The sequence below is a fragment of the Camelus ferus genome, chromosome 2 (genome assembly GCF_009834535.1).
Source record: "Camelus ferus isolate YT-003-E chromosome 2, BCGSAC_Cfer_1.0, whole genome shotgun sequence".
NCBI classification, from domain to species: Eukaryota; Metazoa; Chordata; class Mammalia; order Artiodactyla; family Camelidae; genus Camelus; species Camelus ferus.
The window spans coordinates 46,021,074-46,048,536 of record NC_045697.1 but is presented as its reverse complement, the minus strand read 5'-3'; the positions used below and the strand labels follow the sequence as shown (position 1 = coordinate 46,048,536).

Genomic DNA, 27,463 nt, shown 5'->3' with positions numbered 1-27,463 from the left:
TCAGTTTTATCATGGGTCCTTCTTAAGATATGTATTACAGAATGAGCTTCAGAAAATCAAAATGACTAATATGATATCAACGTAAGGGTTGGTAACATTGGTTAAATACAGCTGCTAATGTCACTAAAGGGGGAAGAACCAGACATTAGTGCATGAAAGAACAAAACACCACTTATAAACTTTCTAAAAAGCCCAAACCTCAATCTGATCAAGTCTCTGTTAATCAAGTCTGCTGTTAATTGCAGAACATATAGAAGAGAGAGGAACACATGGAACTGAACCCTGAGAAGGCAATCAGCAAAGCCAGGTGATGGGAAACTATAGATCACACTGTAGCTTCTTCATGGGAAACTGTAGATCAAATCGTGCAGGTAGGACATGGATGAGAGAAGATGTAGATCAAGAGAAACTTAGAAAACACGTGAAATTTTAAGAAGTAGACAAGACTAAACTGGCATCTAGAATAGCACTTGTCTGATAATCCTATAAAGAAATGCAAAGAAGTGATTACTGGGAAGGTCAGGAGAGTGGCTACTTTTCGGGGAAGGCAAAGATTGGTGGTTAGGAAGGGGCATGTGAAGGAGCTCCTGAGATGCCTAAGAAAGCTTTGTTTCTTGACTGGAGTGGTGGGCTCCCACTTGCCAAGGCTGACATAACTGCTGCCACCTCTGAATGTCCAACTTGAATGACAGGCATTCTACTGTCTGCAACCAAGTAAAGTGCCTCTGATATAGCACTTTTCTTCAGGTAAACATCCAACTACTTGGTGGCAAATTTACCATACTGGGCCCCCTCAACTTTGGAAGCATCAGCATTTCAATCTGATAGGAACAGATGCATTTGGTTTACCTTTTCCGGCTGTAGTTGTAAGCCAGCTCCACTATCTAATGACTTACGGAATATTTTTTTCTTTTGATTTTCTTGAGATAAAATTGACATATAGCACTGCATGAGTTTAAGGTACAGAGCATAATGAGTTGACTTACATATATCCATTCACTTGTTGATGGACATAGATTCCTTTATCCATTCATCTGCTGATGGACACTTAGGTTGTTGTTTCCATGTCTTGGCTATTGTAAATAATGCTGCAGTGAACATGGGGTGCAGAGATCACTTCGACAAAGTGTTTTTATTTCTTATGGATATATGTTCCCAGAAGTGGAATTTCTGGATTGTGTGTGTGGTAGTTCTATTTTTTTTTTTTGAGGGGGGAGTTGAGTAGGTTTGGTAGTTCTATTTTTAATTTTTTGAGGAATCTCATATTGTTTTCCATAGTGCCTGCACCAGTTTACATTCCCACTAAGAGTGCACAAGAGTTCACTTTTCTCCACATCCACAGCCAGTTAAAATACAGCATTTGTTATCTTTTGTCTTTTTGGTGATAGCCATTGTAACAGGTTGTGGTAATATCTCATTGTGGTTTTGATTTGCATTTCCTTAATGATTAGTGATGTTGAGCACCTTTTCACGTACCTGTTAGCCGTTTGAGTATCTTCTTGGGCAAAAATATTTGTTCAGGACCTTTGCTCATTTTAAAATTGTATTATTTGTTTTTCTGCTCTTGAGGTGTTTGAGTTTTTTTAATATATATTTTGGATGTTAACCCCTTATCAGATGTATGATTTCTATTCTATAGGTGGTCTTTTCATTTTGTTGATTATTTCTTTTGCTGTGAAGAAGCTTTTTAGTTTGATGTAGTCTCATTTATTTATTTTTTTATTTCCTTGCTTATGCTTTAGGTGTCAAATCCGAAAATTATTGCCTAGACCCATCGGTGAGCTTTTTTCCTATTTTCTTCTATGAGTTTTATGGTTTTGGGTATTACCTTTAAGTCTGTAATCATTTCAAGTCAATTTTTGTGAGTGGTGTAAGATTTGGGTCTAGTTTCAGTATTTTACATATGACTATCAAATTTTCCTAGCACCACTTATTGAAGAGACTGTATTTTCTCTATTGAGTGTTCTTGGGTCCTTTGTCAAATGTTAGTTGACCATAAAGTTAGTTGACAATTAAAGCTGACTGGATTTGTCTATTTTAATTTCTATTTTATTTTCCTATTGTTTTTATTAATTGTTTCCTTCTATGTTACTTAGGTATATTTTGCTATTCTTTCTCCACTTTCTTTAGTTGAATGGTTAGCTGTTTATTTTCAAATTTTCTTCTGTCTAGTAAATGCAATGATGCAGTTTTTTCTATGTACTTTATTAAGGTTTGATATGCAATTTCTATGCCAAAATTTAAAACTCTATATGACAAAAACCAAAGGCAAGCAACTGCTTGAGAATAAATATTTGCAAAATGCATAATCAAAGACTTGCTATATAGAATAAAGCCCTATATATCAATAATAAATAAAGTCTAATTGAAAATGAGCAAATTTACACAAAATATACACAAAATGTTATGATAACTCACAGAGAAAAAAATGTGACAATGAGTGTGTATATGTCCATGAATGACTGAAAAATTGTGCTAAACACTGGAATTTGACACAACATTGTAAAATGATTATAAATCAATAAAAAATGTTAAAAAAAAGAAAATGAGCAAATTTAACAAACAGGTAGTTCTCATATAGACACTAAAATAATCAATAATTATATGAGAAGTCGCATATGTATGACATAATATCATTTGTGGGAAAAAGCTTTTAAAAATCATGAAACTGTACCAAGTATTTTTCCCTTTCATGATGGGGTTAATCCTATGTAACTAACCTGCTACCAAGTGGCTGGCTAAACCTCAAGCCCTGAGTTTCTCATTTTCTTTTCCCACGGCCTTCAGCACACTTAGAAGCAACCAACGCCATGATATTTCTTATTAACACTAAGTTATCCTTTGGTAGCCAACACCTGGTTATTCCAAACCCTGTCTTAATTACAAGTCTCTAAAGGTGATAAATTAAATAACTTGCCTCTGCATTTCACTGACTATAGTATAGGCTTTCCTACTGTAATCAGGATTTATAATACCTTTAATAAGATGAGAGAATCAATTCCAGGTAACCCAGAACCAATTCAGAGAACCCATCCTTGAATTTCTATTCCTTTGGAACCATTGCCAGTAGCTAATTGTGACTCATTCAGGGTTCAGTCAGAAAATTAGAACACACACACACACATATGTATTTGTATATGTAGATATATGTGTGTCATATGTATATAATTTTTCAGTAGATATTTGACCTTACACAATTATGAGAACAATTTAAATGGTCCATGAAAGGCTGTTTCCTTGGTGTCTGGTACTGGAGCTTGAAGTCATCAGGACAGACGGCCATGAAGGGAAGGTACATGAAAAGTGGAGGAAGCAAGGGCAAACAGACCTGCAATGATGAGCTAGAATTCATAAGGACAAAATGGAACTTGGATTAGGCCCTCACCTCCTCTGCACCTCCAACTTTGATGGTAGGGGACATCTGTAGAAGAAGCAGACACCTTTAGTCAAAGGGATAAACATAGTCATGCACCTAGCCCAGGAATTGTAGGAGGTGAAGGAGAAGATCCTGCAAGAGCTAGAACAATAAGGCTGCTCCTCTTGTGTCTTCCAAACCTATTGCAAATGTCTCTTGTAGCCCAGCCTAATCTGTAACTATCTAACAGAGGAAAATTATGGAAAATCAGCTCCAGCTTAGCCAGGTTGACAGAATACAAATTCACTACATCTGCCACATTTTAATTTTCACAAGGAGAATATATTTATGTCTGACTTGTATAATTAAAAATTAATAAAAAGAAAAGCATATAATTTTTTAAATCGTTTTATAGGACTTGTGTAACCCTGACATCAATCTAGAAAAGGATAGCACAAAATGGAAAGCTAAAGACTAATTTTACTTATGAACTAGATGAGAAGAAATGAAAAATGAATCTAAGACTATATTAAGAAATAATAGATCAGAGACTAGTAAAGGCTATTCTTAAGTGGTGTGATTTATCATAGGAATGCAAGGATGAGCTCATGACGCTAATAAATTAAAAAAGAAAATTCTATGATAACCTCTACAGGTGCAGAAAAAGTGTAGGATAAAGTTCTAACCTCACTCATCATAACTTGAGTAAGAGTATATAGCAAATACTTGTAGTAAACTGCATATTCGGTTGTTAAACATTTGAATGTTTAGCCTTTGAATAAGAGACAAGATAAAAGTGCTTGCTGATACTCAACTTTTTTTTTGGCAGTCTGGCCAAAGCAATGCTATAATGAAAGAAAAGTGTCATAAATATTTGGAAGAAGGAGTCAGAATATTATTAATTGTAGGTAATAATTGATTATCTACAATAAAAATGCCAGAAAATTAAATGGAACTTATTAGAACAAATCAGTGAGTTTAGTAAAGAAATCTAAGATTGAGCTACAACAGTAACTCTCTTCTCTAGCAATAAACAACATAACAAAAGACACAAACAAAAGCTAACAGAACCTTGGTCTCCTGTGGGGCAATGCTCAATGTTCTAGTGGTTATAGACTTTTCTTCTTTTTTCTTTTCGGATGAGAAACAACTGAGTGCCCTGGATGCTGGATGCCCCTTGTCCCATATTCCTCCATAAAGAATATGGCTCACACCACCTAATAACACACAAAGTTCATTTCCTTATCTACACCTTGCTTCCATCCACTGAGAAACATTGTACAAGGCTCTTGCATCAGGGTCACAGCCACATAGAGGAAGGAATTGGCTCTGGCACAAAGGCTGTATAGAGGGGTGGTATAGCCTAAAACCAGTAAGGGAAATAAACAGTGAATATGCAAATCCATAACCTTCTGGGAACCTGTAGGTCTGAGGCAGCTACACAGGCTTCTGGCATGGAACCCTGGAATCCCAGTCCAACATCAAGGACCAAGGCTGCAGAAACTTGCAGGTGCCATTCCATTGCACATCCTTGGGGCCATATGTTGATCCCAGCAGCTGAGAGAAGAATTCATCTCAGAATAACAGTCTACTCAGAATTAAGTCTTCCGTAGACATTTGCTTCCTACTTGGTAGGGTCTACCTTTGCCACATGTTGTTTTATAGTTTGTGTGTGTTAATGAAGTCTTTTCTTTAGGGGTGAACTGTCTCTGGGTTCTGCTTTGCATGATGCCAACTTATAACTAAAACTCCCAAACTGCTAACATCCAAAAGTTAGTGACTCATGATCACATGAGAAAAGAAACATTAACATTTAATAGAAGATTACTGCTTTATTTATATGCCTTGACTATCATTGCTAATCACTGGTTTTTACTAGGATGAACTGTTATAGCCAAAACCATTAGAGTTTTAGAGTTTAATAAAAAAATGATAATATGTTTACCTTTCCAAAAAAAAAAAAAAAGTAATTGGAATCCCAGAAGGATCAGAGAGAAACAGGGAATAAACTATATTTGAAAAAATGACTAAAAAGTTTCCAAATATTGTGAGAACTATAAATCCATAGGGCAAGGAATACACTGCATTCCAAGGGGAATAAATGCAAAGAAACCACTCCAAGGAATATCTTAAAATTATTGAAAACCAGTGATAAAGAGAAAATCTTAAAGAAATCTAAAGTAAAATTGCTGAAAACCAGTGAAATGAGTAAAATCTTAACGGAATCTAATCTAAATCTACATAATTTATTCGACACATTATGTAGAAAGAAACAAAGGCAGTAAAAATTGAACTTTTCATCAGGAACAGTATAAGCCATGGGACAATGGGATGACATCTTTAAAGGGCTTTCAGGTAAAAAGTCAACCTGGAACACTAATCCAGCCAATACATCTTTCAAAAATTAAAGTGAAATAAGAAATCAAAGAGAAAAAAATTCCTGGAGACAAATACAAATGAAAACATAGCCATCCAGAATCTTTGGGACAAAGGAAAATTAGTTCCAAGAGGGACTGTATAAAAATATAAGGCTACCTTAGGAAACAAAAAAAAAATTTTTCAAATGTAAACAACCTAACTATACACCTGAAGGAACTAGAAAAAGAAGAACCAACAAAACTCAAAGTGAGTAGAAAGAAAGAAATCATAAAGATCAGTGCAGAAATAAATGAAATAGACTTAAAAAAAAAAGGAAAAGATCAATGAAACGTAAGAGTTGTTTCTCTGAAAGATAAACAAAATTGATAAGCCTTTAGCCAGACTCATCAAGAAAAAAAAGAGAAAGCCCAAATAAATAAAATCAGAAATGAAAAAAGAGAAGTTACAATGGTCATAGCAGAAATACAAAGAATCATAAAAAGCAAAGGACTACTACAAACAACAATATGCCAATAAAATGGACAACCTAGAAGAAGTGGACAAATTCCTGAAAACCTAATACTTTCCCAAGACTGAACCAATTAAAAAAAAAGAAAATATGAATAGACCAATCACCAGTAACGAAACTGAATCAGTGATAAAAGAAACTCCCAACAAACAACAGTCCAAGACCAGATGGCTTCATAGGCGAATTCTACCAAACATTCAGAGAAGAGTTAACACCTATCCTACTTAAATACTTCACAAAAGTGAAGAGGAAGGAATGCTTCTGAACTCATTCTGTGAGGCCAGCATCACCCTGAGACCCAAACTAGACAAAGATATAACAAAAAAAGAAAATTACAGGTCAATATCACTGATGGACATAGATGCAAAAATCCTCAACAAAATATTAGCAAATTGAGTACAACAGTACATTTAAAGGATCATACACCATAATCAAGTGGGATTTATCCCAGAGATGCAAGAATGGTTCAGTATCCACAAATAAATCAGTGTGATACAGCATGTTAACAAACTGAAGAATAAAAATCATATGATCATCTCAGTAGAGGCAGTAGATTAAGAGGTACAAAATTCCGGCTGCATGGAAGTGAGTGAGTCATGGTATGAAATGTACAGTGTGGGGAGTAAAGTCCACAACTATGTAATATCTGTAGACTTGTTGTGGTCATCAATTTGCAATGTATAGAAGTATCACATTACTCTGTTGTGTTAGTGGAACTAACACATTTAGTATTTATACTAAACTAATTTAGTATAATAGATCAATTATCCTTAAAAACGAACAAACAAACATACTTATAGAAAAAGAGATCAGATTTGTGCTTACCAGAAGTTGGGGGTGGGTGAGGGGGAATTGAATGAAGGCAGTGAAAAGGTACAAGCATCCAGTTATAAGAGAAATAAGTACTAGGGATGTAATGTAAATGATAATATAAATATAAGTAACACTGCTGTATGTTATATATGAAAGTTGTTAAGAGAGTAAATCCTAAGAGTTCTCATCACAAGGAAAAAATACTTTTTATATTTCTTTTATTTTGTATCTATATAAGATGATGGTTGTGCACTAAACTTGTAATCATTTCATGATGTTTGTAAGTCAAATCATTATGCTGTACACCGTAGACTTAACATAGTGCTGTATGTCAATTATATCTCAATAAAGCTGCAAAAAAATTAAGGTGAAATAAATATTTTTTTCAGTCAAACAAAAGCCAAGATAATTTGTTGTTAGCAGACCTTTATTATAAGAATTGTGAAAGTTTTTTAGGTAGAGGGAAAAATCATATATCACTAGGAAACTTGGGTCTATACAAAGGAATGAAAATCACCAGAAATGCTAAATATGTGAATAAATAAAATGTTTTGTTTCTCAGTTTCTTTAAAGATAATTTCTTTAAAGATGATTGGCCATTTAGAGATGACTTGTGATTCCACCAGTTAGAGCATGGTAATGGTTAAGTGGGAAAACTCCAACTTCAACTTCCTAGTTGTTTTTTCAGTAGGTCTTGTCATCTGTCGCAGTTTACAGTAGTGTCGATGAGTGCAGGGCTATCCAGATGATTTCGTGTGGCCCAGGGAAGGCACACAGGAATGTATAATTCACTCCATATACAAAGTTAATACAGCAACGTTTTAACGGCCTTTATTGTAGAAAATACTGTTGACCACAAGTAACTTATATTCCACTAGAAGAGCCCCACAGTCTCTCAGAGATCAGCTGTGAGTTCTTCCCATAAGCTCACTTTCAGTAATATATTTAAGAAAATTTAGACTCAAATTGTCTCACTTATGTAAATCAAACTCCAAGTCTGCATTGCTTTGTCTGTTAAATATTAATTCCACTAGGTGGAGGCATTTGCTTAGTTTTGTGGTTCACGCTAAAGAAGCCTGGAATAGCAGGTATAATAAGCAGGAAAACAAGTCGGGAAGAAGGCAAGGAGCCTCCCAAAGCCTGGTGCTTTGCATTGTATTAACTTGGCAGATGCATCCATATTGCTGTAGAGTTTGGTATTTGCTTTCGAGTGTTTAGCAAAGCAAAGTAGCAAGTTTTCTATTTTGTTTAAATAGTTTGAACTTTAAAGTAGTCACTATGGGTTGAATAGATTATTAGCCATGCATCTTAAGTTTTCTCTTTTAATTCTGTTAGATAATTCTTGCATTCAGTGATGTATTAAGTAAGGATAAATGTAAAATATATGCTGTTTTCATCATATTTCAGACATTCATGTTTAAGATGATAATGTAAGGATCATTATTAACATATACCTATTTTTATGTAACACTTTATACTCGTAGTACATTAAATTAGCCTTTATATTAGTAACTTCAAGTAAAATGTCACCTCTTCAAATTATGGGAAAATGGTATTCTTTTTTGAATATGCTATGCAAGTGACAGAAATGTGTGAGACAATTCTTAAAGTAAAATATAAAAGGTCTAAAGGATTGTGGGGAGATTTTGTTTTCAGCTTGAAACTTTTTGTGGTCATCTTCTTGGGTTTCTACTTTTCTGTTTTTATTGGTACCAACATTATATGGAAACTATCTTTCTACTCAGATGGGAAATTCATCTGCTTTTTATTTTGTATTTGAAGTTATAATGCTCTGTGTCATCAGTTAATTGACTTCAAGGAAATAAGTCTGAAATGTTGAACTTTCTGAAAGCAACCCAATTTTCTTTTTGTGCAATTGGTTTTTAAAAAAATCTTTTTTTTGTGTGAATACTATTGTCTCTAGTTTTATTGTTTTAAAGATACTTTATTAATTATATACAGCTGTTCTTATAAATTGATTAAAAACACAACAGACTTTTGTCCTCCCGTCCCTTAGAGAAAATTTATTTAAGATTCATGTTATTATTATTTTTTTGGTTTTACATCTCTGGGAAAGGGATGACAAATCATGTTTATAAAAGTATTGTTAGAAAGAATTCTAACTTTTTGTATTTAATAGATCTTGTCTCCTTTTTAAATAATACATTTGATTTTTCGTTTCAAACAATTATTCATATACATTAGATAAAATAAGATGTCTCATTCATCTGCAAATCCAACAATTCATATTCTTTTTAGGATGAAGGCCTGGCCCGCCAGTTGGTGGAGCTAGGCTACCGAGGGACTGGAGAGGTGGTAAAAAGGGAAGATTTTGAAGCAAGGAAAGCAGCTATAGAGATTGCAAGATTGGCTGAAAGAACTCAGAAAACGTAAGTGTCCACATTCCAAATTCAGCTTTTGTATTATATTGTAGAGTCTCTGGAAAAATCCAGTTTGGTTGGCATTGTTGTAATTTAGAAACGTTGGTTGGAGCAGGTGGGACTTGGAATATTCTAAGCATGTGTTCTGCAGATCAGAAACCAGAAGAACTGTGATATGGTTGCAAGAGGGCCACGTGCAACTTTGAGCTACTGGTTTAAGTATGGCCATCATACCAATAAAGTCTTGTTAAAACATAACTCAGTATTATTGACTTTACGTAGTTATATACTAGAAATATGAGTGACTTTTGCCTTAGAGTTCTTTGTACTTTTGTTTTTGAGTTCTTTGTACTTTTGAGGCCTAAATCCTTGGCATCATTTATGTTCTCACATTTTTGTAAACATCAATTCATTGAACTCTATCAACGATCACTGGCTTTTGTCAATGTGACTTATACATGGTTATATAAAATATGAATCCAATAAAGTACATTAAATATATTAAGAAAGAGATGTACACCTGAAGTGATAAGACGTTTGGAAAACGACTTGGCAAGGTAATTGTCTATTTACTTTTTAAAAATGAATGCTAAAGTTGTAAGTGTTGGAGAGGATAATTACTTAGAAATGGGTGTATTATTCTTAGATAACATTTAAAAAATACCCAGTAATTATGGGTTGAAGTCTCCCATGTATTTATTAAAAAAATAACATTTGGTAGTGGAATGTGAATTGGCTCTGGGAATGTGCAATTTTAATTGATCGTTTTAGTGGTTCTTGTGTTTCAGAACTGTAGAGTATTGGAATTTAATATACCGACATTCTGTAACATATTAGTTTTCTATTGCTGCCATAACACATTACTACCAAATTAGTGGCTTAACACAACACAAAGGTATCTCTTCATAGTCCTGTAGGTCAGAAGTCAGAGCACAGTGGCTCAGCTGGTTCTCTGCTCGGTGTATCACAAGGTTGAAATCCTGGTGTTGGCTGGAATGAGTTCTTCTCTGGAGGCTCTGAGGATGAGTCTACTTCTACACTTGTTTAGGCCAATTTCAGTTCCTTGTGATTTTAGGACTGAGGTCTCGTTTCCTTGTCATCTGTCGATCTGGGGACTCATCTTTGCTCCTGTAGGCTCTCACGTTCTTTCTTAGGCTCTCCATGTGGTCACCCTCCAGCAGGAGTGTACCAACCTTTACATTTATCTGACCTCTCCTTACACAATGTCTTTCCTGACTTCAGTCACAGAAAGATCCATCCTTCTAAGGACTCATGTGATCACGCTGGGTCTATCTTGATAATCCACGATAATCTCCCTGTTTTAAGGTCTGTAGCTTACATCTGCCAAGTCCCTTGTATTATGTAATGTAATATATTAACAGGTTCTAAGGCTTAAGGCATTGGCATCCCTGAAGGGGCCATTCTTCTTACCAAAGGTAGTTTATATAAAACTTCAATAATTTATTCAGCACAATTACACTTGACTTCTATTCACAGAAAATTGAGATGATGCAAAGTACATGTGTACATGTGATGTGTCTTATATAAAACATCAGGGGAGTCTTCTCTTTCTGTAGGTATCAATAAATGTTTATCAGTCAGAAGTAGAAGTATAGAGTTTTTTGTGAGATTTTATAAGGAATTAATATATATTCATGTTTTATTAGAGATGTGTCCTATTGTGTATCAAGAGGAGCTGGTCATGTCTAAAGTGTAAATTCTATCTAGGTACACGTCCATTTTGTGTTTGGATCAAAATGATTATTTATTCTATGTAGTCGTGTCTTTAACTGGCCAGAGCTGGAAGTCATCAGACTACTTATTCCACCCGGAGCTGCTAGCATCGGAAGCCTTTTCATCTGCACATCTTCTCATCTCCTTTGTGGGGATGGGCCCCATATGTTTCCTCTTGTCCCACGTGGGAGTTACTTTGTTTCCTTCCCTGCCAGGTCCATTGTGTTATTGGCAGCAGGGCCAGCAGAGTGTGGACACCAAATATGTCCTGTGTCCATATTTGCGTGAGGATCACTTTGAAAACATGCCAACTGGTACCAACTTGGAAACACTTGATTCTACTATCAGATTATCGTACATACTTCTGTGCTGTGTGAGTGAGCAGCCCCAGGTAGATCACAACCCTCTTCTCTAGCACTTACAGAGCACCCATTTCAAGAAGTGCTGGCACCTAAGAGTGTGGCCTGTCACAGATTAGCTTCTCCAGGAAGCAGAAAATGAGAGGAGTACAGAAGGCTTGCTGGGGAAGTAACACCTGTGAAAGGGAAAGTTAGGAAACAGCACTAAGCAAGGTCAGAATCTTGATGCCAAAGTAACATGGACTCTCAGCACAGCAGAAAGCACCAGAGTGAGAGTTGTCCATTAAAGGAGTCCCACATTGGGTGAAATGTCAGGCCCTAGTACCTCGACTGTACCCAGCCATTGGCTGGGGCTGTCCCTCGAAAGTGTGAGGTCAGCTTGAAACTGAGGCAGACCCTGGAAGGGTTACAGGCTGAAGGCTCTCAGCTCAGCACTCCTCACAGCCAGGTGGTGAGGCCTTTCTCCCCGGGGTATCTTAGTGATGTGTCCTGTGCCTGCCACAGTTTGCCCCTCGTGATGTTCAGATCCATTTTGTGCGTGTAGGGACCAGCAATTCCAGAGCACCGAGGGCCTCTCTCCCTAAGAGGAGACTCAGAAGGGGAAAGTTAGTGAGATGAGCTACAGTCCCCATCACTGCTGGTTTGAGGGCCAGAGCTGGTTCTCATCATCTCATTCTGCTATCTATCCTAAGTTCTGTGCCTTCAGCTGTCACCTCTCTGAGTCTCAATCATGAGAACGAGGAGGCCCTGGTAATCCTACCCTCCCTTGGCTGGGGTTGCTGCATTTCTCATTCTCTTTTAAAATTCTGTAAGGGAATATCAAAAGTTGCCCGAGTGAGTCCCTCGAGTTGTCACTTGTTACTCTGCACCCCCATTCTATAACAGCAGTCCCCTGAACTGATCAGCAACAATTACTCTTCACAAGATAGTGCCCCTGCTTCTTGCCTGCTGGCCCTTGGGCATAAGAATCCCAAAGTGCTCATGTGGCAGCCATGGTTTTTAGTTCAGTGAGACACTTGCTGTTTTCCCTGGTGAGAGTGTTCTGAAAGATGGCACCTTACCCATGAACAATATTGCCCCTAAGCTGATGATTCAGCTGTGCCTTCACTGGGCCGTTCCAACACTTTCAGGCTGACAGCTTCCGATGGGGCAGTATGTGATGTGGCCAGAGGATCCCACGGTCATGAACTCCCTCCCACACCTCTTTGTTGTAAAGTGGGTTCCCTGGTTGGGATGCTGTGTTCTATTGGATTCCCTGCCGTGGACTAGGTATTCTGTAAGCACCTAGATAGTGGCTCCAACTGAGGCCAAGGGAGACAGAAGAGGCACACTCATACCTGGAATAGGTAAGTACTCTTGTGGTAGTGAACTTTTGTCCCCTAGGAGACAGAAAGGGCCCAGTGTAGTCAGATTAACTCCATTGTTCTCCTTGAGAAATAGGCCCTACCAGGGACTCAGTATTGGTCTTTGCTGCTGGCATAGCCTGGAAAACTTATGAAATGACAGACCCCACTCTTTGTAGGGTTTATCTGTCCTCCAGAGTATGTCTTATAAAAGCAATGTGACAGCTACCTCTTGTTCATTCTTCCAATCAGTGTGATGTCACTGATGAAATTAATCAATGTGATGTTTTGTGGGATGTCCAGTTGGACCAGATTCCATTATGACAGGTGATAGAGAGTTAGTATAGCCTTGAGGCAAAACTGTGGGTGAATATTGTTGTCTGTTTAATGTGAATTCATTGATTTTGACCTATTTCCCAACTGGGATAGAAAAGAACTCACTCACCAAATCAGTAGCTACATACCATGTACCTGAAGTCATATTAATTTGTTCTAGCAGCCAGCATGGCACCTGCAGTCAACACTGCTACTTAGATGAGCTTGTGGTTGTCTACATTCTCCAGGATCCAGTGTGAGGATTATGCCAACTGCTAAGTTTGACAGTCTAAATTAGAAATTCGACTCAGTTATCCCTGGGTGGATCCATGGACACAGTAGACCTATTATAAACCAACCCTTGGCCACGACTCCATTTGTTATCTTACCTCCATATGTCTTTACTCTAACAGTAGGACCGTGATGATGCTTTGGATCTCCAGATACCAATCTCAGCTGTGACCTTGCATCCAATAGTCTATCAACTATCTGGGTATTCTCCTTTCCTTAGTGTCTACTCATTTAAGTAAATGGTTAAAAGGTCCTTCTGGGGAAGAAAAGAGGGAATCATTGTAATGGATACTTTATATAGCTTTACAGGTCCATTCCTTTAGGACTTGGTAACTTCTTCAGTCAACAGGTTCTTAGTCTGAAAACTGGATCAGGTATGGATACTGGGCAAGACATCCTGACTTTCTATTGGGATGACTGCCTTCAGTGTCAGATAATCAACTTTGATTTCTTATTGTGATACAAATTGAATAATACCATTTTTGGCTGCCCATCTGTTTTGCCCAAAGGAATGCCATGTTCAATAAACCAACTCTATAACTTTCTGTAGGTTCCCTAACCTTGGCAACCACTCTAACCTCATGGGTCTTTATAATAATTACAAGCATCTGGATTCCTGTGGTTAAGCTCCACCTCTTAGCTTCTATTACATCAAGACACCATTATTCCCATTCTTCTCAGCAAGCCAGGGTCTGTGACAGGCTCTTTTACATTTAGCCCTGGACTGCATTGGAGAGCCACTACTGAACTTCTTTCTTAGTGATTCTGGTGCCATTCTGACAAGCACATTTCTGATGGCCTTGGTGACTGGGTATCCTCTGTGTCCTTCCATGGACCATAATCCTATAGTGGATCTTCTGGTCTCACAGAATATGTCCATTGTAGCATGCCCATTTTCCTAAGCCTTTTAATTTATTCCTCAAAATTTGTCCCTGCAATTTAGACATTTCAGTTGTACTCGTTGTGGGCCATTGCTTGTTCCAGGTTCCTTGGAGTCACCCTAACAATGAGCTAAGTGATCCCATCTTCTGGGGTCCTTACCAAAATGCTGTATCTTGTGTTCTGAGAGAGTGCTGCGAGTCAACAAACTGATTTGTTCAGTCTTAGGTCTGGCTTCCCTGTGTAGAATCCACAGAATCTAGTCCCATGAGCACTCCCCCAGTCCTGCTAGTATGTGTTGTTTTGGTCTTGCAGCTCCTTTGGAATCATGTTCCTTTCCTTACTTACCAGATGTGTCCCTGGCTGCGACTTAACCCTCTTATAGGCCTGGTGGTCAGAAGTGGAAGTGGGATATCTCCTGAGGTGGACACATGTCTTATGGGAGAAAGGACTCTGTTTTCTTATTGCATTGCTGCTGCTGATGGTGGGTGTTTCCTAGATCTTATTGGAGAAAGCTAGGCTACTTCTTTAGGTTCAGAAGATTCAGAGGTCTGGGGAGGTCAAAATTTTCAGGAGCAGCTACTCAGTTGTCTCTATTCCATGGGTCAGGATCCCAGATTTTCCTAATCAGAGCTCTGATTTTGATGTAGCAGACCTGCCCCTGCTGGCATCCAGTTGTCTCTGGACTTTAGCCACTGTGCCTATCAAGTCCTATGCTTGATCTTTATTTTCTACTTCCCCACTGCATGAGATGAGGACCTCTTTGGCTTTCTTACTTTGTTGCAATTGTTGGTTAATTGCTCTTAGCTTTGCATTATTAACTTATAGGGCATCGAAGCAATTTAGCAATAATTATCTAATTCCATTGTTCTTATATTTATCATTCTCTATATATTTCAAATGCCCAAATCATCCCATTGGCTTAGACATTCCAGTCTAATTGCATAGCATTCCAGCTTACCACATGAGGACGTTTTAACAGTTGGACTGCCACCTTGTGCTGGGGTTGTCTGCATGCCACTTACTTCCAGGGCTTTGGATCTCATTACTAGAGGGTTCATGGTGAGAGATCCAGTTCCCAAACCCCATCTTACTGGCTTCTGTCTCAGGCTACTCCAGATACAACCTGTCACAGACTAGACTGTTTGGAAAGCAGGCACAGAAATGACTTAAGAATTCAAAAGGCTAACTGGGAGTAATAAACATAAAAGGAAAAGGGTGGAAGCAAAATTGGATAGGGTGAGCTGTCAGACCTTAATGCCCACTTGGCAGTCTCTGCCAGATCAGTGGAAGGTCTGCAAAGCAAAGACTGCCTGTTGAAGGGGTCCCACATTTGGGGGATATAGGTCTTTGAACCATTGTCTTTTTCAGTGATTTGTGAAGGCTACCCCAAGAACAGTAGGACGTCTTCTCAATTGCTGAGGCTGACCAAGAAAGAGTTAACTAAAAGCTGTCAGTTAACCACGCTCCTTGAACCCAGGCAGCAAGTCCTTTTATTTTTATAATTTTATGATTCATTTTTAAGAGTCAGATTTATTGGTGTTTTTAAAGTATTTAATTTGATGAGTTCTGACAAATACAGTAGTGTGACCCCTACCAAAATCAAGATAAGAACATTTCTATCACCCCCAAAAGTTTCCTCACGCCCTTGTATTTATGCCTTCCTGTCAGTTCCTGACAACCACTTGCCTGATTTCTGTACCTAGAGTTTTGCCTTTTCCAGAATGGCATATAAATGGAATCATACAGTATGGAGCCATTTTTTCACTAAGTATAAGGCTTTTGAGACTATGTGGTTACATGCATATTTGTTGTTCTTTTGCTGAGTAATATTTTATTTTATGGATGGACAATGATTTGTGTATCCATCCTTTCTCCACTTGATGGATAGTTGGTTGTTAGTTTTAGGCTTCTCTGATAAACCTGATGTAAATATTTGCAAATAGGTCTTTGTAAAGACATATATTATCTTAGGTAAATACCCAAGAGGGGATTGCTCGTTCATATGGCAGGTGTATATTTAATTTTATAAGAAATTTTCAAATGGGTTTCCAAAGTGTATTACTTTCTCATTAGCAACGTATGAGACTTCCATTTGTACTTCCCAGACAGTGCACATGGTATTTTCGGGTTAATAACTTCAGCCAAGATAGCAGGTATAGTGGTTGGTATTGGATTATAGTTTAACATGTAGTTCCCTACTAATGAATGATACTGAGCATCTTTTGATGTGCTTCTTCGTCATCCATAAGTCTTCTTTGGTGAAATATCTTTTTATTATTGACTATAAGTGTTCTTTATATATTCTGGTTACAAGTTCTTTGCCAGATACACATTTTGTAAATATATTCTCTCTGTGCATTTAAAATTTTTTTTTTAACGGTGTCTTTCAAATAGTAGAAGATTTTAATTGAGATGAAGCACAACTTAACAATTTTCCTTTGTGGTTCAGGGTTATTTTGTGTGTGTAATATTTGAGTATTACAAGGTCACAAATATTTTTTCCTATATTTTCTTCTAGAACTTTTAGAGTTGCAGGTTTTGTATTTAGATATATAATCAACTTTGAGGGTTTTTTTTTTTTTTTTTGGTATATTTTTCAAGGTAAGGGTCAAGGATTTTTTTGTTTTGTTTTGTTTTTAAATTTGGATTTACAGTAAAGTGAGAATTTATTAAAGGATGGATAGTACACTCTCAAGGGGAGAGAGGGCAGGCTCAGGTGAGCGGCTGCCCTGAGGTTTTTTTGGCAAGTTGTTACCATGGGGTGTAAAAATGAATAGGCAGAATATTCATTAGGGAGGGAAGGGTCTGGGGTCAGATTTTCATCCCAACTCCACCTTCCCAAAGGGAGGAGGGATTTTTGTCCTTATTTAGTCTGTATCAGAAGAGTCATGGTGTCGGTGCATGATGGGTACTTCTAGTCTGCCAGGCTAATTTTATTGAAATGAGGGCATAATGAGCAAAAGGTTACATTCGGACACTGGAGATTCTTGCCTTTTTCCACCTTTCTTTTTTTGGCCTCTGGGCTGCTTATCACCTCCAAATGTGTAACCACTTATCAGCCCAGAGGTTCCTGCTTCTCTTTCTCTGCCCAGGGACTCCTGGTGCCTATATGATGTATGGATTCCTGCATTTGGCCTGTGGCCCTCCTTTCTGCCCAATTTCTGTCATTTGGTCTGTGTCCTCATTTCTCTGCTCATATCTAGCTATCTGCCTACTCTAACATTATGACTTTTTAATTTGTACTTGATTTAGTTTATATATTCTCTTTTTCTTTGTATCTATATGTTGATATGATATATTCATATATCATTGATATATATATATATATGTATGTATGTATTAAGAAGCAGACTTTCATGTGAGGGAATAGTCTTTCAGTACACTGATCTGAGTGTGTTTTGTGTATAATATATAATAATAATAATAATTAGTAGTATTGTAACTATCATTTGCTGACGTGTGCCAGGCACTTTAGAGCATTTTATGTTTTGAGATAATTTCTATCTTCTTAAAATTGTTGAGGCTTCTTTTGTGCCCAAGTACATGATAAATCCTAGAAAATGTTCCATGTGCACTTGAAAAGAATGTATATCCTATTTTTGGGGGGTGTAATGCTCTGAAAATATCCACCAAATCCAATTTTTCTATTGTATCATTTAATTTCTCTGTTGCCTTATTTATTTTCTGTCTGGAAGATCTGTCTAGTGATGTTAATGCAGTGTTAGAATCTCCAACAATGATTGTATTCCCATCAATTTCCCCCTTTATCTCTGTTAGTAATTGTTTTATGTACTTAGGTGCTCCTATATTGGGTGCATATATATTAACGAGTGTAATATCCTCATCTTGTATCACTCCTTTAATCATTATAAAATGTCCTTCTTTATCTTTCTTTATGGCCTTTGTTTTAAAGTCTATTTTGTCTGAAATCAGTACTGCTACACTTGCTCTTTTGGCTTTTCCATTTGCATGGAATATCCTTTTCCATCCTTTCACTCTTAATCTATATGTGTCCTTCTCCCTAAAGTGGGTCTCTTGTATGCAGCATTTTGAAGGTTCTTGCTTTATTATCCAGTCTGCCACTCTATGTCTTTTGATTGGAGCATTTAGTATATGTTTTAGCTTATTTAATGTTGACAACCACCTTGTCAATATAATTATCTCCATTTTACAGTGGAAAAGCTGAGTACTTAGAGTTTACATATCAGTTTAAACAACCATTGAGAGGCAGTTGTAGGATGAAAGCCCAAGCAGTCTGGTGTTGGATCCTGGATTCGTAACTACTACACTTCATTGCCTCATTTAATGAAATAAGGTCACTAAATGCCTTATCCTCAGCACATAGCCTCTTCCTTTTACATTATACTCTATGTGTTCTCAATCATGTGAGTTGTATGACCAAGCTAATACTAAGGTGAAATCATAAGCACCAATTACTACCTGGTAATATTGGATTTGGAAAGGGAGTCATGAAATGCAGGTTTATCTTTATCAGAATCTGGGTAGCTTGTTTCATTTACTTTAAGTAGCAAATTGGGCAATACAGACTTTTGATGACTAAACATTCATGTCCTTAATATGTTTACTTTAACACAATATTAAATCAGTTCTGAAAAGGTGCAGGTGTGTTTGGGTAGCTTTTCTCTCTAAGTAGTGAATTTGTAACATTAGCAAAAATGTTTTTGCACCTGGATTTGGATAGCGATAATAAACTTTCTCAGCCTAAGAATAAATTTGGACTCCTTTAAAACATGTTTTTATGTGATTTAATAATATTCTAAATGTAAATAATTTTGGAAAACCCTACAGCAATAAATAAATAAAATTTGTTTACATAGGTGCAACAAAACATTTCCTTTTAGTAGGGATTGTTTCTGCTTGTAACAAGTTAATAATCTTCAAGCAAAAGGGGCTAGATTAGAGGCAGTAATTTGTTTATGGAGTCCAGGGCTGTTATTTATAGGTTTAAAATGATTCTGCTCTTTTGAATCCTTTTCTTCTATTTTTTAGTACCAACTGATAGTTCTGGTTTATTTCTTTTGTGAAGATGAAGCTTGTTCCTGGCACAGACTCTGCACTGGCTCTTCTTTTTATTCGGAAAACTCTTCTGCCTGATTGATCATTATGTGGCTGTCTTCTCTCGGTCATTCAGATCAACAGTCCATATCTCAGTATCTCAGTGGAGGTATCCCCAGACTGTCAGTCCAAACTAGCCACACAGTTGCTTGCTACAACGTTGCTCTATTTTATTTTTCTCTGAGGTCTTAATAGGTTTTTGTTTGTCTTGATTGATTGATATATGCCGTCTTTCTCCTCAACTACAAGTAAGCTCTGTATGAGCAGGTATATTTCTTTTGTTCACCACTGTCTCACCAGTCAACCTTAGTGCCCGATAAATAGTAAGTTCTCAACTACTAGTTGAATAAATGACTTTTTGATTCAGGACTTCAGAGTGCCAGATGCTAGATGTATTACGGATGAAGTAGCAGTAAAACGGTTTGTCGCTGAATTTGCAACATTGATGTTTATCTCGCATTGCCAATGGAGTCCCAGGTATGGCGCCCATAGCTTCAGTAACTTATCTCATGCATTTTGAATCTACCTTCTTTTAAAAAAAATCACATTATCAAAACCTATACCTACTTATATCTTCTAAAAACTTAACTTCTATGTGTAATTAGTACTTAGGAAAATTGCTCCTAAGTTAGATTGAGAATCAATGGCAATGATTAACAGGTCAATAGCTAAGTAGCATTTATGTATCATATATAACATACATGATCTATAAATATGTGTAATATAAACTTTATATTTGTGGTATAAATACACATTACACAAAATTTACAGTCTTAAGCATTTTAAAGGGTACAGTTCAGTACAGTATATTTACATTATTGTGCAACCAATCTTCAGAACTTTTTGGTCTTAGGATACTGAAACTCTATACCTATTGAACAAAACTCTCTCTTTTCCACTCCCCCAGCCCCTACTACCCCCATTCTACTTTCTGTCTCTGTGATTTTGACTACTTTAAGATACCTCAGATAAGTGGAATCATATACTATTGTCTATTTTAATACTGGTTTATTTCACTTAACATGATGTCCTCCAAGGTTCATCCATGTTGTAGCATGTTTCAGAATTTCCTTTGTGATTTTCTGAAGAGCATATTAATTTTTTTAGTCTTTTTTTCAGCTCTTAAAAAGTATTAACTATATGCCAGATATTATTATTATTATATATAGCCTTGACAGTAGTTATTAATATCAACTCACATGCCTTTTTTTTTGGCTGATCAAAACTTCAGAATTATGGATGATATTTTTATGATACCTATCCATCAGGATATGCCATGTCTTAATTGAAAAGTAAAAAAGGTACATCACACATAAGCTCTAAGAGGAATAACTTTAGGTAGACATGGGGATGTCAGTACATTCAGCACACAGATTATTTAATGGGCCTTGTACATTTGCTTCTAGAATGTCAAAAGCATGGGTCATGGACATGTTCTCCTGGCAGAGGTAGGGATCCAAGGGAGAGAGACTCAGACTTGGGTCTTGAACCGGCACACTGTCATTTCTGTACCGTTCTATTCACCAAGGGAAGTCACAAGGCCAGGCCAGATTCAAGGGGTGAAGAAATAGTCTCTGCCTCTTGATGGAAGAGGGTTGCCAAATTATATTGCAAAGAGCGTAGATGTGGGGAGAGCTATGAAAGACAGAGCCCATTTTTGTAATAATTGGAGCCATTTTTACAGTCACAAATTAACCAACATCCTGAATTCTGTGTTCACCATCCTCTTGTTTTCCTTTTTATGTAATTGTATGTCTATATGTGTTCTAAAAAGTCAATTTTAAATTTTAGTGGTTTTAACTTTACAAAGGATGATACTGCTGAATATACTCTCTTGGGACTTACTTTCTCAGATAATATTTTATTACTAAGAATAATTTATGTTGTTGTGTGTTGCTACAGTTTATTTTTTGCCTTCTCCGTGACATTCTGTTGGTGGTATCACCACTGAGTCTTAAGCATCCTTGTTGAAAGGGATTTGGTTTGCTTATAGGTTTTGCTGTTGTGAACAGAGCTGCTATGAACATGTCTCCTTATGCACATTTCTCCTGGGCATATGCCATCCATTGGGATGTATCAATTGTAGAGTATGTGCATGTTTAACTACTTCTGAAGTAGTTGAGCCAGTTTGCCTTCCTACTACCAATTAGTCAAATGTCTTTTGGCTCTCCATCCCATTCAATACTTGCATGGTCAGAATTTGTTTCCTTTTTGCCATTTGAATATTTTTAAAGTGACTTCTCATTGTAGTATTGATTTGTGTTCCCTAACTGCTAAAGGCATTGAATTGAAAAATCCCTTCATATGTTTTTTGGCAATATAGGTTTCTCTTTTGTACTTTTCTTATTTTCTTGTAGGAATACTTTATTTATACTTGTTTCAGCTTTATATACTTCAGGTAGCTTCTTCCAGTTTGCACATTGTCTTCTCCCTTAATTTAAAGTGTCTTTTGATAGTCAGAATGTGAAATTAACTTGGGTATGAGGTTATTAGGAGTCACTGAGTGATTTATACATTTGCTTTAAGTCATGCATAGAGCAGAGATGCATATTGCCACTCCTCCGCACATTCCTTAGATCGTATACTGCTATTTGAGGGACTGGTTAAGAATAGCAGACACCTGAAAGAGGCTTTGATGATATGGGAGAAATTGGGAAGAAAATTCCCTATTAAAAAAAAAAAATCCTAAAATGAAGACATTGTCTTTAGTGTTTTCCTTCAAATCATTGTAACACTTTCATTTTAACATCTTTCAGTTTTAGCATTCCTGAACAATAAAATGGTCAAGTGGTGTCTTTAAAACTATAAACAACTGATAAATATATGTGGTAGGGAGCTATATAACTATAGCTTAATGTCTGTGAAATGAGAATTTGTACATAGTTCAGTACCTTCGTGAAGGTAAACAAAGAAAGGAAAAAATATGAGAAATTTTAGCTGATTTCAAATATAGTTATTTATGATAGTTCAAAATAAAAAATTAGAGTTATTGGCAACTCTAAAATCCTCAGAAACATAACCCTTGATAAATATATTCAAACATTGAAAGCAATATAGGTGTCAGAAAGTGTATTTTTAATGTGCATTATTAGAAGGTAGAGTCTAGATTAAAATTGCAAAACTCAAACCAGATTTAAAATGTACTAGGATTCACCATTTTTACAAAGTTATTGACAAATTCATCCATAAAATTTAACCTTTTTTTATCTGTGTTGTTGTTATTACTTCTTAACAAGTTATTCCTACAAGATCTGTCAGATTATATCATTCTTAAACTAGAAGAAAATGGATTTCTACATACATACGAAGAAAACATACTTCTTAAATGTCATCAGAATGTAAATGTTGATGGTTTTGTCACGGATTGTATGAATTTTGATTTTGTTTTCACAGCTTTTCTATTTTAGCTTTTAAAGAAGGTAGAAAAATGTTCCAAAGCTATGCGCTTCTAAATTTGGTCCTTTCTGACAGGGAGGAATTATTTGAAGCACCTGAAATCTGATCTGAGCCTTGGAGAAAGGTACCACAAAATGATAGCGTACATGATTACAAAGCAAAGAGGATTAGAAAGAGCAATATATTTTTGGAAAAAAGGGCAAGCACACCACTTGGAATGTTTTATCAAGAGAGGGATACAGAAGTGAAAAGTAATCCTTCTGCTTTATTTGGCATTTTTGCTGTGTTCGATTTTGGTCTTTGCATTTGGCAAAGTATATGGAGACTCTGGAGAAGGTCCAGCGAAGATCAGCAAAAGTGATGTAAGGAATGGGGACTAGCTCCTAAGAGAGGGCTCAGTGGGATCAGGACTGTTTAACTTGGAGAAGGGAAGACTAAGGGGTGATTTAACTGTCTTCAAGCATTTGAAAGGTTATTACATGGAAGATGCAGAACAGATGTTCTTTTACCTCCACAGGAGACCAAATAAAAGGAAATAGTTTTAAATTGTAGCAAGAGAAAAAGTTCAGTTGGTCATAAAGATGGATATAACTATAAAGAAGGGATTAAACATTGAAACAGGTAACCAAGGAATATGGGGGAGTTCAGTCCTTAGAGATCTTTGAAACTAGGAATAGAGAGCCCTCTGCCTAGGATGCTGTGAGTGTCTTCCATCGCAGTGCAGGGAGCTGCCCTGTTTCTCTTTTTGAAACTCTTCCAACTTCAAGATTCAGTGCATGTTATTTCTATTCTTGTGGAGTTACCTGGAAGACAGTCAGTTAGGAGTATGTATCCAAGGACAGAAGCTAGAATTCAGCAAAGGCAGAGATCAGAGGTCTACCCGGTGTCTCCTTGAGCGTCTCTGATCTCCTCCTAACTCCATAGTATTAGCAACTGGACCAGAGAGGAGAAAGTATTTCTCACCTGCTCATTTGTAGAACTATAGTACGTATGTTCTTTCTTCCCTGGGCTTTCTGAATGGAGTAATTATTCAGGAAATTATACCAGCTGCTACTATAGGGAAGGTCGGGCATCACACTAAATTATCTCAATCGCAGGGAGATGGTATTTTTCTCCTTTCAAAGATAAGGAAACCAAGACTTAGAGAATTTAGTTACTAACTTTAGGCCCTTCAAAGAGTCAGTGACAAAGGCAGAATTTTTGTTTGGCCTTCTTTTTTGTTTCTTTGTTTTATTCTATGGAGAAATTGTACACATTTAGAAGTATTCTCCATTGATAATGGCAGTTTTTGTTAATATTAAGAATAGAATGTGGGTACAAAAGTAATAATCATCATTAGGAGAATATAAGGAAATGCGTGTTGAATGAATGATGACCAAGACTTAGGTTTGAAGGGAAATTTGGTGATGTTTCGTGATATGTGTCATAATTAAGTTGCTCCCCTTCACTAAAGCAGCATTGTGTGTAACCAGAGATGGTTATTTCCTTTGGCCATTTGATCCCTAATTAAGACATCTGAATGGTGGCCACATGAATCATAAAACTTTACAATTCAAATAAATTTTGTAGTTTGAGCATTGACACTTCCTAAAGGCATGAGTGACATGGAATATTGCAAACTTCCACAATTTAGTTAAACACAAAGTGATATTATAAGTATTTTAGAGGAAATTTAAATAAATAGCATAGTATATGTTTAATGTGATGTTTGATTCACTAATTATTAACTGTCCTCAGTCAATACTTCATTTAATTTTATCACTACCTAAAGTTTGTTTAGAGTTTAACTTATTCCAGCTCTTTGTATTTCTAGTAAAAAATACTTCTGGGAAAATTCAAAGAGATAAAGGGATATAAACGATCTTTTTAAAATTTAAAAATTAGCAGTTAACATACTACAGCGTTTATCTTGTTTTTAGAAAAATGTTACCCTTCTCATTAATTTATTCCATGAAAAACTTTAAAGAACCTGGGGCTATGTACTATGCACTCTTAATTTGTTAGGGTAGCAGAAACGTGAATTCTTTCAGTGGGTTTGGTTACTGTCTCATTGCTGTGATGTCATCTTATCCTTGGAAAGCTTTATCAGGAGAATATTGTTAAGAGGCCCTGAGTGTTATTTTCTAGGATAAGAATTCTCTTTGCCCAGTTTCTCTTTTGCATTCCATAATTTACACTTACTTCATAGTAAAGAGAAAGATAATGGATAACATTTATTAGTGCCACAGAGGGCATCATCTATGGTGTGTTCTATGCAGCGGTTTCTTCCTGTATGACAGGTATTCCTCCAAATGAGATAGTCTAGATTATCTCATCTAATCCCCATCGTTGTCCTATGAGGGGGCCTTAATTAGGCCCCTTTTATGGAATAAGAAACTGAGTATGTGGGATGTAGACCACAGTCACAGAGACGTTAAGTAACTACCTCTAGATCACCCCGCTAGTAAATGGAAGAGTAAGGATTCATACCTTTGCAATCTTGTGACCATGCTTTTTGCCTCATACTGTGCTTCCTGTCTGTTTGAGACCACTTGCTTGTGAAAATCTCAATCATCATTTCAATTGTCCCAAGCTTTCTGTACTTCATTTCTAATTAATAGTCTGAGTCAATATACAGGTCTTATTTTTTTTTTGCTTATTAAACACTTGCCATAAAACCTTTACAATTCAAATAAATATGTTACAAGATACTACTAAATGAATCTGTTTTGTGTGACACATTTTAGGATAAAAGTTAAGCATGGAAAAGCCCCTTTCATTGAAGAACTTCCAGATCAGAAAGGAGGTTAACACATAAATTCAACTAAATATATTCCTTGAAGCAGAATGCGCTAACTGGAATAAGAGAAGTAAAAACAACATATTCCAGAAGCACAGAGGTGGGAGAGATTCATTCTCACTTGGCAAGTGTAGTGCCATGGAGCTTGCTATGGGGAGAGAGAGCTAAAGGATCTATGTTAAATAGGGTGACTACGAGATGTGGGCACACACAAGGAGCCATACTGGAAATAGCGGCGTTCCTCCCAGCAGCTTATGTCCGTTGAGGATTTTGGGGAATGCGGCAGCAGGTAGGTATATGTCTCTTACTTGCTGGATCAGGAAATGGCACCTCGACCCACACACAATATCCACCCATCTGGCTGTTCACTCTTTTATCAAATCTCTGGTTAAAGTAATGTCTATTAATTGGGATGATGATTGTTTTCCTTAATGGGTATGCATTTTTTTCAAACTCAAGAAGATTTAAAATGGAGTATAAAAGTGTTTAAGACTCAAAATTAGAGCATTTGTATTTGTGTGTTAGGGAAGAATCTGTTCATAATTAGTATTATATTTGCTTAAAATGAGCAAATTTCAGCCTTTAAAATGATACCCTAGTAGCTTCAAATTAAAATATGTAATTGAGTAAGTAGTTTCAACTTGTGGTTTTATGTATAAATGTTTCTAAATTTATATGTTGTATGGGAACATTTAAGAGAATTTAAGATTGTCCTTTTTATATGTTTAATTTACTAAATATACAAAAATTGCTAAAGTACTTCGGAGAGTTTTTTCCTAATAAGACAAATTCAAGTATTTAAAAAGGAAATTGAGTATATTGAATTTATGAATGCACTTTCATATATTTGAAGGTATTTAATTTTATAAATGGAACCAAATGTCAATCAATCAAAGGCTTCTTAAACAGACCCTTAAAAAATTTCTAGGCTTATAACTAAGATTTATCAGTAGAATTTAAAAGGCTAGAGAAGAAGGTGGTTTGCATCCCAAAGCTGCCTGTGCAATGACATCAATAATAGGGGTAAAAGTCTAACTGGAACGGGCTTAAGAGGGAATGGAGGGAGTGGAATTGGACAGCAAGCATGGATCCACTATAGACCCAGACATCAATGTCATTACTTAGATGTTGACTGTGGTGCTGGCTGCAGCTTTGAAGTCTTACCCTTAAATGACAGTGCAGAGGAGCAGGCCTTCCTGAGAGGGACCAGAATGGGTAAGATAACAAGACTGTGCACGAGCTCACCTGTGACACCTGCGAAGGTGGGTTTCAGGAGATGGAGATGGTTGCAGTTCTGCAGACAGGGGCTAAAAGCTGCAAATGTAGCTTTTACCTTTAGTAAAACCCTGTTTGTACAAAGAGACGTCTGAGAGCTGAAACTCACTCTACAAGAGTAAAAAAAGAGGAGGAAAAATCTGGGACAATGAAGGGACCACGAAACTGGAGGGGCTGTGGAGAGTAGATGCCTTAGGGTTCTGGATGAAAGGAACAGAAGCGCATTTTATAGCTGGGTCTCATAAGGCACCAGAACCCAGGAACTCAAAAGTTGGGAATGAAGTTTGCTTTCTGTGTTTCTCCAGTGTCTCATGGTCACTCACTTCTTCTTTTGTCTGCCTGTCTGTGTCATTCTTTTCTGTCTTTAGCTACAAATCTGCTTCTCTGCTTCTCTGTGTTTATGCCGTAGAGTGACTGACACAACTTTATTTGACTTCCTGTTCAAGCAATCAGAAACTCGTAAAAGTAGTGCGTCACAACTGCGAATTTCCAGGACCAAAAATGCGACTGACCCAGATCCAGTCACTTCTGGCTAAGAGAGCAAAGTGTATAGTCCATTGTCCTCTTAACCAGCATG

The 27,463-nt window shown here is 36.7% G+C and overlaps 1 protein-coding gene across 4 annotated transcripts in view; it reads left to right on the top strand.

Annotated features, from left to right (window-relative positions):
* Positions 1-27,463, top strand: part of CFAP299 (cilia and flagella associated protein 299) — a 492,010-nt gene that overhangs the window by 7,697 nt on the left and 456,850 nt on the right. For all 4 annotated transcript variants that reach the window (XM_032456968.1, XM_032456976.1, XM_006190354.2 and 1 more), the window contains exon 2: positions 9,315-9,445. In XM_032456968.1, coding sequence (XP_032312859.1) covers positions 9,315-9,445 — 131 coding nt within the window. The remainder of the gene's footprint in view (positions 1-9,314; positions 9,446-27,463) is intronic.